Source organism: Aquarana catesbeiana, linkage group LG07, assembly GCF_042186555.1.
Source record: "Aquarana catesbeiana isolate 2022-GZ linkage group LG07, ASM4218655v1, whole genome shotgun sequence".
NCBI classification, from domain to species: Eukaryota; Metazoa; Chordata; class Amphibia; order Anura; family Ranidae; genus Aquarana; species Aquarana catesbeiana.
The window spans coordinates 192,314,728-192,329,914 of record NC_133330.1 but is presented as its reverse complement, the minus strand read 5'-3'; the positions used below and the strand labels follow the sequence as shown (position 1 = coordinate 192,329,914).

General features: G+C 45.3%; 1 protein-coding gene across 3 annotated transcripts in view; it reads right to left on the bottom strand.

Moving 5' to 3' along the window:
• Nucleotides 1-15,187, bottom strand: part of F13B (coagulation factor XIII B chain) — a 138,202-nt gene that overhangs the window by 19,576 nt on the left and 103,439 nt on the right. For 2 of the 3 annotated variants that reach the window (XM_073592924.1, XM_073592925.1), the window contains 3 exons: nt 3,709-3,888; nt 3,114-3,299; nt 404-586 (listed from right to left, as the gene is read on the bottom strand). In XM_073592924.1, the coding sequence (XP_073449025.1) occupies nt 404-586; nt 3,114-3,299; nt 3,709-3,888 (549 nt within the window). The remainder of the gene's footprint in view (nt 1-403; nt 587-3,113; nt 3,300-3,708; nt 3,889-15,187) is intronic. The other variant, XM_073592926.1, reaches the window with a different exon arrangement.

The window sequence follows — 15,187 nt, the reverse complement described above, 5'->3', positions numbered from 1 at the left end:
TTTATTTCAAATAAATAAAACCTTTGGACTTTGATCTATTGGTGTGGTACTCCTACTTCTCTTTTATAACAAATAGCCTGGCTCACTAACTATTTACAGGAACCAGTAGCATGTCTTGAACCAAATCACATATACCACTTTTGGATATTATGTGTAGATAGTAATTACTATACAATGACATAAGGGATACTGCAAAAGTACACAAACATTAGTGAAACAAACAGAATTTACAACATTTTAATTTTGTATTGGATAAAGTACATCTATTCAAGTATTAGAAAAGTTCAGAATATAGAACATTTAAATGGTATTATTGTCTAAAATAAAATCAGATTCTACTGTGACGTTTAAAATTGAATCACTTTGATGATACATGTACACACAATATACTCCTCTTACTTACCCAAGCATTTAGGCAGTTGTGACCAGGTTCCACGTGTACAGTATACAGTTTTGGTTCCTTCCATTAAGTGGTAGCTGTGACAGCGGTATTCCACAGAAGAACCGCTAGTATACCTGGCCAGTGCAGCACTGGTAAGCTCACCCTGGCTTATTTTTGGTGGGCTTCCACAGTCTTCATTATTGGCTGTCATATATAGAAAAATAGAGAAATCAGACACATTAGAATTGTGATTGAAATGGACTAGTTGGAACTTCCACTGATATGAAATGCCTAGGTAAACTATATACATGAATGTCTGCTGAACATTAAAGTGACCCATGCTGTTCCTTTTGCTACCCCATATAACAGTACCTGTGCATAGAGGCAGTTGCAAGTTCTATATTCCCTCTTTTCTCATGTCACAGCTTTCTTTGGGTATCCAAAAAAAAAAAAAAAAAACCTAAACCGATAAGTATTACATATCAGTTAAAACATTGAAAAAATACAGTGCATCTGGAAAGCATTCACAGCTCTTCACCTTCTCCATATTTTGTTGTTACAGCCTTATTCCAAAATGGATTAAATTAATTATTTTCCTCAAAATTCTACAAACAATACCCCATAATGACAATGTGAAAGACACTTGTTTGAAATCTTTGCAAATCTATTAAAAATAAAAAATAAAAAAAAATCACATGTGCATAAGTATTCACAGCCTTTGCTCAATACTTTGATGCACTTTGGCACCAATTACAGCCTCAAGTATTTTTGAGTATGATGCTACAAGCTTGGCACACCTATTTTTGATCAGTTTCTCCCATTATTTGCAGGACCTCTCAAGTTCCATCAGGTTTAATGAGGAGCATCAGTGCACAGCCATTTTCAGAACTCTCCAGAGATGTTCAATCGGGTTCAAGTCTGGACCACTCAAAAACATTCACATTTGTCCCATAGCCACTCCTTTGTTATCTTGGCTATGTGCTTAGGGTTGTTGTCCTGTTGGAAGATGAACCTTCACACCGTCTGAGGTTCAGAGTGCTCTGGAGCAGGTTTTCTGCAGATGTCTCTGTACTTTGCTGCAGTCATCTTTCCCTCGATCCTGACTAGTCTCCCAGATCCTGCCGCTGAAAAACATCCCCACAGCATGATGCTGCCACAATCATGCTTCACTGTATGGATGGTATTGGCCAGGTGATGATTGGTGCCTGGTTTCCTCTAAACATGACGCTTGTCATTCAGGTCAAAGAGTTCAATCTTTGTTTCATCAGACTAGAAAATGTTGTTTCTCATGGTCTGAGAGTCTTTCAGGTGCCTTTTGGCAAACTCCAGGCAGGCTGTCATGTGCCTTTTACTGAGGAGTGGCTTCTGTCTGGCCAGTATAACATACAGGCCTAATTGGTGGAGTGCTGCAGAGATGGTTGTTCTTCTGGAAGGTTCTCCTCTCTCCACAGAGAAACACTGGAGCTCTGTCAGAGTGACCATCAGGTTCTTGGTCATCTCCCTGACTAAGGCCGTTCTCCCCTGATCACTCAGTTTGGCCAGGTGGCCTGCTCTAGGAAGAGTCCTGGTGGTTCCAAACTTCTTTCATTTAGGGATGATGGAGGCCACTGTGCTCATTGGGACCTTCAATGCTGCAGACATTTTTCTGTACCCTTCTGCAGATCTGTGCCTCGATACAATCCTGTCTTGGAGGTCTACAGACAATTCCTTGAACTTCATTGCTTGGTTTGTGCTCTGACATGCACTGTTAACTGTGGGACCTTATATAGACAGCTGTGTGCCTTTCTAAATCATGTCCAATCAACTGAATTTACCACAGGTGGACTGCAATCAAGTTGTAGAAACATCTCAAGGATGATCAGTGGAAACAGGATGCACCTTAGCTCAATTGTAAGTGTCATGGCAAAGGCAGTGAATACTTATGTACATGTGATTTTATTTTTTGTTTTTTTATTTTTAATAAATTTGCAAAGATTTCAAACAACCTTCTTTCACGTTGTCCTCATGGGGTATTGTTTGTAGAATTTTGAGGAACATAAGTAATTTAATCCATTTTGGAATAAGGCTGTAACATAACAAAATGTGGAAAAAGTGAAGCGCTGTGAATACTTTCCAGATGCACTAAAAGTTCTTTGTAGAGGAGATGTGTTAGTATGCTATATAACAAGCCATAAGGTTGTAGTTTTGGCTTTACAACAACTGTCAGGATGAAAGTACCTAAGTCCCAAGTCCCTACCAGAGTCTTGGGAGCCTAGTGCATACTAATTTACCCAGGCCAAAATCATGGGAAATTAAAATAATTTGATTCCAGTAGCCATGCAGTTTAATGTTTTGGTTTCTGCAGATTTTTATGGAGCCAGAGGGCTATTTTATGTTCTTTATGGAGTGAGTGGGACACGAGTTCAGCATACAAGCACATGTAAAAAATAGTTTATTTTTCATGTTTTGAAATGTACACTGTGGTTTTCGTGACCAGAGGCATATGACCAAGTACCAACACACACAGCTATTAATGTCTATGGGTGAATGTACACAGCAACTGGGCTTTCCAGGTGGAGTAAATCCACTTGAATTTATGTTGCTTGGGCTCAAGCACCCACGTGTAAGAGACCTAAAAGCTAAAATGTAAATATATATGTATTATGTGAGGGGGTGGGTGGGGGGGTGTGCACATTTTTAGTTTTGAGGTACATTCTTTTCTAGTTATGTTTCTGCTCTAGGATTGACTTACCCTTGCATTTAGGAGGCTCTGTCCATTTGCCCTTCCTACATATGATTTTATTAGATCCTTGTATTTCATATCCATCAACACATTTGTAAAATATAGAATCACCACTGTAATAAATATCTCTTTCTATAACAGCTGTTCCATTATCTGTTGGTGGAGGTTTTCCACATTCTATCTTTTCTTTGAGTTCTGGAAAAAAAAACAAAAAAACAAACTGAGAACAATACACAAACTTCTTTATCGTATTTAGCTTTAAAAAATATAATCGATCTTCAGACTAAGGGTCTAGCCTGGCCACGGTCAGAGAGTGTTTACTCTAGCATGTTTTAAAAGAAGGACTAAGTAGTATGCACTGCAGAGAAGTAAACTGTGTTTAGGACTAGTTTGGCTGTGCAGTAAATCTGTATTGGGTATGGTTTTGTTTAGGCTATCACAAGGAAAGTTTGGGTTGGTGAGAGACGGATTTACTTTTAGTTATTGACTTCTGTCTATGAACACAAGATGAAGAAGAGGTAGGGGCCGCTCTGTATTCCAAGCAGATTTCCATCTAAACTCATAATCCCTTTTAATGTAATCCCAGTGGTAGTTGATTACTCACCAATACAAGTAGGTGGAGTTGTCCACTGACCATTCTCACAATGGATTTGCTCAGTGCCAATAAGCTTGTAATTATCATCACATTCATAATGTACAATGTCTCCAGTGTGGTGTAAGGCTGAGTTGTTAAGCAGGATGCTATGGGCTGGTCTGGGTGGTGGTGGGCATCTGTTCCTTCTTTCTGTTGTAAATAGACCATGTTCTCATTAAACGTTATCAGTAACAACATTCTCTGGTGGATTTACTAAAGGAATAGAGACTGTTCACTTTTCAATCATGTACCGGCAAAAATGTTTTTTGTTTTTTTTTTCATTTCTGTTGCACTAAATTGGGTATTTAATTTGAACACAGCTTTACTTTATTTACTGTTCAAAGTTAATTGCCCCTACTTCTTTAGAAAAACAACCCCAATATAAACAGTAAAGTTCTGATAGGACTTTCAAAGCCAATGCTTTCCATTTATGTGAGATGAGATTTGGTAACTGAAGTGACCATTATATACAGTGAAAAGGAAGTATCATTTTTTTACGATTGCCTGGCAAGAAGAACAACATTGTAGAGCTTGCATGTTAGGGCTTATGTAGACAGGCTTTTGTTCGTAGTAGAACTTGCTTCCCTCCACACACAAGTCAATGGAAATACAAATGCAGTTTGAATTAGGTTGATGCAGTTTAGAAAACAGGTCAACTGCTGGAAGAAGGTGTTCAAGAGCAGGTCAAATGCACCTTTCAATGAACTCTGAACGATTCAGAAGCATCCCAAACTGATCAAAATTACAAGAATAATGTAACTTGTGATTTTGGGGCCTTATGCACCTATTTGCATCTCTGCTTGTTTAAGGTTCTAAATGAATAGGAACCCTAGCTGTTGTCCATTTGATAAAGGCTACAATTTCATTAATATTTTTGGAACAATATAATTCAATACTTCTGGAATACTGTTGGTTGCAATTGTTGCTATAATGTTACGTACCAAAGCGCTATAACTTTTATCTGAAATTAAGTAGTTACGTTAGTCGTTGAGGCTCCCTGAAGATTTCATTTACTTAGTTTGGTTCAGTGTTTCATTTGAGTTTGATGTGCCTGTTTTAGTGTTTTTATCAGCGTATCCCTTTTGGGGCCACGTGCCGGTTTGTTTTTATGTTCCAGATAGCAAGCCAGTTTTCCCTTTTCTTTTTACAAGTACACATAAAATGTACTTCAAAATATATATCAAAAACCTATACTGCACTGTGCTCTAAATGAAGTATATAAAGCAGCCAGCACAGCCAAAGACAAATAGCAAAAAGTAACCCAAAAAGAAAATGCAGCTCTTATATATACAGTTGAAAAATAATGATGATAAATATGTGACCAAATATATCACAATATAAGTGTAAAAACACAAATAAGAAGAAATATGAAATATATAAATAATGTCCACCAATGTGAAAAAAGTGTACAAAACAGGAGTGGAACAGTTGAATCAAAAAGTCCTGGTGTCAGTAGACACTGTCAGTAGGTTAACATCACAGAAGCATCAATGGGACAGGTCGCATCAATGAAAACATAATAGAAAGAAAAAAAGAAACCACCGCCAATTTTGTGAAGGCTTACCGGAAACAATGGACTTAAAGGGGCATATACCTCAATTCATGCAGGCTTGTGGTGATATACACCGTTTACAGTGGAAACATTTACAGATCCAGGTCACCACGATCACAATTCAGGGTCTGAACGGTACTGGTCATCGGCAAGTTCACAGGAAACATACGGATGAAGTTCACATGGAGAGAAGGAGGGCCAAAGGATATCCTTGTGCTCACACGATGAAGCCAAAAATTTAAGAAAGGTTTTACATGGTGTGATAATGTTTAAAAATTGATTTTAATAAAAAGAGGGTGAAAAGGAAAACTCACATTTCAGATGTAAATAAAGGCTCTTAAAGAGACATGGAATAGTGCGATGATGTTTATTCTGTTCTATATATATATATATATATATATATATATATATATATATATATATATATATATATATATATATATATATATTGTGGAGAGGTCACGGTGTATATTAGCACCTTCAGCCTGGTTTTTGCAAAGACAGGCATGATGATTACACACTTGTAGGCTGTGTTTATATTCCCCTCAGGAAGAGAGCTCAGGGCTCACACCTGGGAACAGCTCCACCCTACAGGCAGGTGGCCTGGTGTAGGAGTCAGGAGGGCTTTCAGGTGGAGACGGCTCCACGAAAGAGAGACAGTTGGTCTCTAGAGTATAAGCGTGTATGTCTGCAGGAGGCAGATGTGGCCCGCGACCAAGCAGCATGCAGCTGAGCAAGTAAGCTCCAGGAGGGAGTTTGACTAAGTAAAAGTAAGTGAGCCAGTAGGCTGAAGTTTTCTGTTATACAATGATGGTGGAACCCCCTGCGAGGGAAGACATTCTATGAAGTTTGTTTTGTTTAAATAAAATTGGGCTGCCACGCTCTTAAAAATACAGTATGGACTGACCGGTGTTCCTGAAAATGCATACACCACTTGAGCATAATCACCCCAGATCGTTACAGTTGTTGGAGAATGCGGGCGCGGATGGCGCTGGAGATCCTCAGATCCTTGCATGCCAGAAACCGTAAGTGTAAAGAGTATGTGTGTATTGCTGTTGCTGTGTGAAGCAAAGTGATGGGTACTGTGTCTCAGCCTTAAGGAGACAGTACAACAAAAAAAAATTTTCAAAAGGAACTGTGTGTCCCTGGCTGCAGAGATGGGCTGTTCAAAGGAAAAAGTTCTGCAGGGAGAGTTTGGTCTCCCATGGTAACCAGAGACAAAGTGTTGTCTGGATGGTGGGGCTGCTATGAGGAGGTAGCTCACTGTTCCCACAAAGAGGGCTGGGATGCCCGAGAAAAGTCATCTGGATGGTGGCGCCGCTATAAAGAGGTGGCTCACTGTTCCCACACAGAGGCCTGGGATGCCCAAAAATCTGTTGCTTCATCCTGTGATGGCACGGGGAAAGGCTCCAGGAAAAGCTCTACAGGGAGGATGGAGTTTTCCATAGCAACCGGTGAAAATGTTTTTGGTAAAGTGCCTGCGGTTACCATTGGCAACAGGAAACCTTTTTGGCCTGCAATGTTGCCCTGCAACCAGGTGGAGGCATTGGCTTGTGAGAGCACAACCAAGGAGGGACGACACCCTCAATTAAAGGTTCAGACACCTGTCACCTGGGTTGGTAAGACTATACCTGTTTCTTATGTGAAAGAGACTGATCATGTATTTGATGCCGGTGAAGTGGTGGCAAGTCTGGTCACTTCTGAGAAGGACTTGTTGCGATGCAGTGTAAATGATGATTTACTGCAATGTAATATGAGGACTGATAAGGACTTGTCTTCAGGCAGCCTGCAGTATAGCAGGAAGACAAGTGGTGAAAATGTGCTGTTGCAGCCAGAGATGTCAGGGGTGACCATTAAGAGATGTATGCCATTGCCCCTAGCAACCATGGAAGTCAGGCATAATTGTGAGAATTGTATTTCTGACAATGCTGATGTTCTTGAGATGTGTAGTACTGACAAGAGCAGTGTTTCAGATGCTGTTGAGTCTCTTGGTCTGTCTAGGTCTCATTGGGATGATGTAGGCCAACAGAGCAATACCTACTGGAATGATTTGGCCAAGAGACTAATAGCAATGCTGGAAGAAGCTTTTGCAGCTAAAAGAGTAGTGGACGCTATAGCTGATGTGCCAAGAGAGGTGTCTGCAGAACAGTCTATAGGCCAAGGTGCACGGGTTGTTGCAGAGACTAATCCTCTCATGACTAAAGGTCCCAGTGAATGTAAACACACAGCAGAAGTTTTGTCCACAATGAAAAAGGAGAAAATGTGTATTTTGTGACAGACATGCTTAATGAAACGTTAGCATCATGGAGTGTACAGCCAGTGTATATCCTGCCGTCCTCTCCTACGTTTGTAGAACTTGAACCACAGGGTACAGCTGATTGGAGCTGGATATTACAGGCTGTACTGTGCAGAAAACACAAATGCTTGAATCATTTAATGCAATATTTGGTGTTAATGTGGAAAGTTGTCTCACAGTGTGCTGGATAGAGAGTCACGGAGCTGAGGGGAACACTAGGCGTAGGGACGGCATGACAGTGCTGGACAGCACAGTTGCCGTTTTAAGAAGAAGTAAGATTTCCCCTTTTAGAGAAGGGGAGGGGTTGGGCTAGGAAGAGCAGGAGATGTGGGAGAGGGGGAAGTGATGTCATTCGGGGAGCGGTGAAGGACGAGATTAGTTGTGCGCCTCACCTCTCTTCAATTTTTTCCCGAGCTGTAGTTTAAGCATGGCGGCGATGGAGGGATTTATGGATCAGCTAAGAGCGGCGGTTGCCGCGAACGGCGCGGACTGGCTTATACAACAGCTGAGTGTGTTAGCAGGCGGCGGATCGGCTGTGAGCGGGGGGGGGGGGCGGCAACACCTCGTGCGCGGCGGTCACGGCCGCCTGAGAGATACAGCCCTGAGTCAGGGCTGGGCACGTCCCGTTCGAAACAGCGGAGGGCACCTGAGGGAGTGACACTGGCACCCATAAGGCAGGGGCAGCAGAAGGAAGGCAGAGGAGAGGTGATTCGGCGCAAGGGCGGTGTGACTGGGGGAAGGGGGCCCAGCAATACACGCGGCTCTTCCCCCCCGGCAAGGCGGAGATGCTTAGAACGGCCTGAGGGGTCTGCAGGAGAAGGGCGGAAAGGTCGGGACACACAGAAAAATACAGCAAATAGTGATGCAGCTGCGCAGACATCTACAACGGCCAATAGTCCTCTGCGAGGCGGGAGAGGGGCAGCTGGAGTCATCAGAGCCAGTGGGGGAGGAGGTACTGGACGGTCAACGCACACCCCAAAAGACGGCAGGCGTAGGAGTCCATCACCAGGGGCATCCAACGGGTCTGGCGGCATTCCGGGGAGAGGTGGACATGCGCAGCACCGCAGGCCCTCGGCAACCACTGCGACTGCAGTTGGGGTGCAGCAGGAGGTCCACGGATTGGAACACAGCGACGATCGGTCGGAAGGGGAACTGTCCGGGTCTGATGGAGGCGACGATCAAGGACGGCAGGCAACGGTGGTTCCAGGAGTGGCGGCTGTTGGGCCCAGTCCAGGGCAGCCCGGTGAGTGCGCTTCTTCTAATCCTGTTACTATGTTACTGCATAACTTGTTGGGGCAAAAAGAGCGGAGGAGTAGTTCAGGGTCGGGGGGTTTTGACAGGTCAGGAGGGGCTGAGAATGGTCCTGCTCTACCGCCTGCAGGGGTGCCGCAATTGAGAAATGAGGGTTTACAGGAGTTGTTAACAGGTCTTAAGGAGCTAGTGGCTAGGGTGGAATTGGGGTCAGGTAGCTGTCCGGCTATGGCATGGACATCAGAGAAGACTCCTCCGCAGAGGGGGGTCGCCCCACCAATTGCGGGCGATGTACAGATTGATGTTGCAGCGGTGGGGGTGTCCCCCAGTACGTCAGGAGTGGTTACGACTTCGGGGGATCAGGTGAAGACAACGGAAAAAACTGCAGATTCAGTTAGACTGGCTGATGCGGCAAGGAGCGAGGTTTATGTCTGCTTTGAAGGCCCATTGGGGGCTCATTTAAAAGCAGAGATAAAAGAAAAAATATGGAAGGGCGACTACGTGGAAATTTTCACGTTGCTGCCTTTAGAAAAATTTAATCTGGATAGATTAAAACCGGTCGAAGGAAAAAAGGAGGACGAGGAGAAGCGAAGGTATCGCTTAATTCCGCGCACATTTTCCAATTGGCTACAAGCGTTTGCCATTCTGGCAAGTGTGGTTGGTGAGAAGGCGCCGGAGAATTGTTCAGCGCTATTCGTTTACCTGGAAGCCATTAGTGAAGCCCACAGGACATACGGGGGCATGGCGTGGCTACGCTATGATGAACAATTCCGTCAGAGGATGGCTGTTAGACCGAATATACGCTGGGATCATAAGGACATCAGCTTGTGGATGCGGTTGATGACGGCGGCGAGGGCCCCTAGTCAGTTTTTTCAGGCAGGGGTCGGAGGTTCAGCAGCTCCGGGACAACCGACCGAGAAGAGATGGGGTTATTGCTGGCAATTCAATGAAGGAACCTGCAGATTTGGATCCAACTGTCGCTTCAAGCACTTGTGCTCTGGCTGCGCGGGATCCCATGCATTGGCCAAGTGTTTTAAAAAAGGAAAAGGTCGTGCCGGAGATACTGCGGGTAAGAGGGAAGACTCCGGTCCGAGTGGAAAGGATGCTGCCTTTCCTCAATAGATACCCTGATCGGGCAGCGGCCGCCACTTTAGAGGCAGGGTTTAGGAATGGTTTTATTATTCCTTGTTCTCTGGCGGTGGTGCCGCCCGAGGCCAAGAATCTTCGGTCGGCCTTGATGCATTCCAGGGTGGTTACTGACAAATTGAGAAAAGAGGTTTCACTGGGACGCATGGCGGGCCCTTTTGAAGAGGTACCACTATCGGGGTTGGTGGTCTCTCCTTTGGGTGTGGTACCCAAAAGGGAGCCGAACAAGTTCAGACTCATACACCACTTCTCTTTTCCAAAGGGAGGGTCGGTGAATGATGCCATTGCGCCGGAAGATTGTGCGGTGACGTACACATCTTTTGACGCAGCGGTGGCATGGGTTAAAAGATATGGACAGGGGTCATTAATGGCCAAGTCAGATATCGAATCGGCTTTTCGGCTCTTGCCAGTGCATCCCGACAGTTTTAGATGGCTAGGCTGTAAATGGGAAGGGGCCTACTTTGTAGACCGGTGTCTCCCAATGGGCTGTTCTATATCCTGTGCTCTTTTTGAGACATTCAGCTCGTTCTTAGAATGGGCTGTTCGGGATGTGGCAGGTATCAATTCAGTCATCCATTACTTGGATGACTTCTTATGCGTTGGTCCTGCGGGTTCTAACCTTTGTGCAGTGCTTTTGGGGACATTGCAATACCTAGCGGAAAGATTCGGGGTGCCACTAGCCCCGGAAAAGACAGAGGGTCCAACAGCGATTATCACATTTCTCGGAATTGAGATAGATTCGTTGAGGATGGAATGCAGGATTCCGATGGACAAATTGTTGAAGTTAAAAGAGGAAGTTCGCGGGACCATTGGAGTTAGGAAATTGCAGCTTCGCCAACTCCAATCACTGCTAGGTAAGTTAAATTTCGCCTGCCCTATTATTCCTATGGGCCGTATTTTTTGCAGGCGGCTGGCTGCCGCCACTGCAGGAGTACGAGCACCAACACATTTCGTAAGTCTTACAAGTGAACATAGGGAGGACTTACGTGTGTGGCAGGTATTCTTGGAGGCATTTAATGGAAGGGCTCTTTGGATGTCCGGGCCCATCAGCAACTGTGATTTGGAACTTTTCACGGATGCGGCGGGTTCGACTGGGTTTGGTGCCTTTTTTAAGGGGCAATGGTGCGCAGCAAGGTGACCTGTGGCATGGCAGGAGGCGGGGTTCTTGAAGAACCTGGTACTTTTGGAGTTGTTCCCCATTGTTGTTGCCATGGAATTATGGGGTGAGGCATTCAAGAACCGGAAAGTCCGATTCAATTGTGACAATCTGGGGGTGGTGCAAGTGGTTAATCGGCTGACCGCGGCATCTTTGCCGGTGGTCAGGCTTTTGCGCCATCTCGTACTTCGCTGCTTGCAAGTAAATGCTTTCATATATGCTGTGCATCTCCCTGGGACCGAGAACACGTTAGCTGATGCTTTGTCTCGTTTTCAGTGGGACAGGTTCCGGAAGTTGGCACCGGAGGCGGATCAACAGGGGGTTGCCTGTCCCGGCTGGATATGGAACATTGCCTTGGAACAGCAGCTAAATGGATTCAACAATCTGTGAGTAAGGCTACATGGAATGCCTACTCTAAGGTATGGAAGGATTGGTTTGCCTTTTTGAATGACTTGGGCATGGGATCGGATGATCCGGAAGTGGACAAGGCAGTTCTGTATTTTATCGTTCGGGATTTTGAAAAATGTATCTCGGCGGCGGCCCTCAATCGGGAATTGGCAGGTTTGGCCTTCCTGTTTAAATGGCAGGGGCATCGTGACCATACTAAGGAATTTTGGTTGCGACAGGCAGTCAAGGGATATAGGAAGGCGCACAAACAGAGGGATGGGAGGCGCCCTGTTTCATTTGAAATGCTGAAGCATTTGATGCTTAGCTTGGAAAAGGTCTGTAGTTCACATTACGAATGTGTACTATTTAAAGCGTCGTTCGCGCTTGCCTTCTTTGGGGCGCTGAGGGTAAGTGAGCTGGTCAGCCCTTCAAAGGCAGCTCCGGGAGGGCTCATGCAGCGTGATGTTGAATTACGGGTAGATAGGGTTCGTATATGGATTAGTAGATCTAAGACGGATCAAACAGGGAGGGGTAGGTATTTGGACTTTGGGAAGATTGCGGAGTGTAGCATATGCCCGGTTAGGGTAGTGGGAGCCTTTATAGAGCTTAGACCAGCTTCTACAGGCCCTTTTTTGATACACGAGGACGGTGCGTGTCTTTCAAAATATCAGTTTGTAGCGGTTTTTAAAAAATGTGTGGTTATGGTGGGGTGTGATCCTTTACAGTTCTCTTCACATTCGTTTAGGATTGGGGCGGCCACAGAGGCTGCCAGGGCAGGTCTGAGTCAGGAGGTTATTAGACGTCTGGGCAGATGGGACTCGGATAGAGTTAAGTTATATATCCGCCCTCACATGGTTCAAATGTAATGTATGGTATTTGGTGATATTTATGTCTATGAGTTGGTTTTATGTGTTTATTTGGTTTGCATTGTTTTTCGTTAACAGATCATGCAGTGGGTCTTGTATGGATACTCGGGCACTCTTACGTGTTCTGGGGGGCCAAGAGAGCTGACGTTCGGCCCAATGGCAGGCAGCTAAGGATTCCTAGACAAGAGGCGCTTATCCGGTGGATTGGGGTCCCGGGGATGCAATGGAATAGGGTGCTGGGGGAAGTGTATAGATTCTCTCGCCTGGATAGATCCCCCGATGTATTGTTATTGCATGTGGGTGGCAATGATATGGGAGCCAGATCGATGAGGGACCTCATCAGAGATATTAAATGCGATTTTTTAAGGCTACGGGCAGCTTATCCCAAGATGGTTTTAGTGTGGTCCGATATGGTGGGGAGGTTGTCCTGGCGTTGGGCTTGGTCTGATAAAAAAGTAGACAGGGCCAGGATTAAGGTGAATAAAGAGGTGAGCAGGTTCTTTATCAAAAATGGCGGGTTAGCCGTTCGTCATAGGGAGTTGGAGGTGGACACCTGGCGGTATCTCCGCAGTGATGGTGTGCATCTGAATGAAGTGGGGACCGACTTATGGTCTTTAGGTCTACAAGAGGGGATACAGAGAGGTCTGAGTGTGTGGAGGTGCGCGCAAGGGTAAGGGGTTACCCCTTTCGTGCGGTGGCAGTTTTTGGTTTCCTTTAATAGGAAAAAGTTATGTTACAAGTGGTAACATGTGTTACCCATCCAGGGGATGGGGGGTTGTTTGATGGTACCCATCCATATGATGGGGGTTTTGCTGTTACCCATACATGGAAGGATGGGGATTGAAGTGGTACCTTCAGGCCTTAAGGGTTAACCTGGAGGAGTTTAGAAGGTTAGGTCACTGGGGTAGGTCGTGATCATGCCTCCGAGTCAGGGGTTTCCGACTGGTAGGTTTAAAATAAAGAATTTTCCCCCAGTGACCAGGGTTATAGTTGTTGTTCTTACAGTTAATTTACCCTCAGAAGTTATTTAAGAAAGTTATGGTTATTTATATATTTATGTTATTTTATAAGTTTTAATAAATAGGCCGCAAGGCCATTTTACTCCAAGAACTAGTCTGAGTCATCTATGATGTTTTTGGAGGGAGGGTATGTGGGGAAAAGGTTAGTTTTTCAGTAGCTGGGCTTAAGTCCTACAATGTCAAGAGAGTCACGGAGCTGAGGGGAACACTAGGCGTAGGGACGGCATGACAGTGCTGGACAGCACATTTGCCGTTTTAAGAAGAAGTAAGATTTCCCCTTTTAGAGAAGGGGAGGGGTTGGGCTAGGAAGAGCAGGAGATGTGGGAGAGGGGGAAGTGATGTCATTCGGGGAGCGGTGAAGGACGAGATTCCCACCCACCCTCCCGAGTATGGGCAGTTTTTGGTTTCCTTTAATAGGAAAAAGTTATGTTACAAGTGGTAACATGTGTTACCCATCCAGGGGATGGGGGGTTGTTTGATGGTACCCATCCATATGATGGGGGTTTTGCTGTTACCCATACATGGAAGGATGGGGATTGAAGTGGTACCTTCAGGCCTTAAGGGTTAACCTGGAGGAGTTTAGAAGGTTAGGTCACTGGGGTAGGTCGTGATCATGCCTCCGAGTCAGGGGTTTCCGACTGGTAGGTTTAAAATAAAGAATTTTCCCCCAGTGACCAGGGTTATAGTTGTTGTTCTTACAGTTAATTTACCCTCAGAAGTTATTTAAGAAAGTTATGGTTATTTATATATTTATGTTATTTTATAAGTTTTAATAAATAGGCCGCAAGGCCATTTTACTCCAAGAACTAGTCTGAGTCATCTATGATGTTTTTGGAGGGAGGGTATGTGGGGAAAAGGTTAGTTTTTCAGTAGCTGGGCTTAAGTCCTACAATGTCATGCTTCATACAAAGCTTGGGTATGAGAGGCACTCTGAAGCGCTGTTAGACAAGCCAGGGGTATCGGAAATACCAGCGGTAAAGGTTCTTGGTGATGTCCCCTTCAGTCCTGGGAGAGTAGGTCTGGGGGAGGTAAAAAGAAAGGGAGGACCCCAAAGATTAGGGAGAAGTGCATGTGGAAGCACACCCGCAAAAAGAGGTGGGTGGAGTGCCCCTTTAGGAAGAAGGGTTTTGTAGTTCTCCCTCCGGTGCGAAATGGGGGGGAGGATATGTGGAGAGGCGACCCCAGGTCACGGTGAATATTAGCACCTTCAGCCTGGTTCTTGCAAAGACAGGCATGATGATTGCACACCTGTGGGCTGTGTTTATACAGTTGTATGCAAAAGTTTAGGAACCCCTGACAATTTCCATGATTGTCATTTATAAATATTTGGGTGCACTCCAGCAGGATGTGTGTGAGGAGGGCGGGCCTGATGAGGGAACCTGATGGACACAGCTGCTGCTGATGATGACCCGAGAATCCTGCAGACCTCTCCCGGCATGAGAAAGTGAGGAATGGACACCCTCTCCACTCTCTGTTCCTGTCTCCCCCCCTTCTTCAGCTGCCTGTTGAATGGATGAACGACTGAGTGCAGGGTGCAACGGAGTGCTCTCAGGGTGTCAGCAGGAACGCCAGTAAGAATGTGGGGTGATGGTGAGAGCATACAGCAGTTCTCTGGGGCTCGTATACAGAGAGACAGTGTACCAGGACTGTGCACTAGGAGCTCGCCAAACACTCGGGTCCGCTGCGGGGGGTGGCGGCGTTCCAGCTGAGAGGAGACGAGCTGCTGCTAAAGTGGACCGCCGATCGGACTGAAGGACAGGGGGTTTGCGGCGGCTC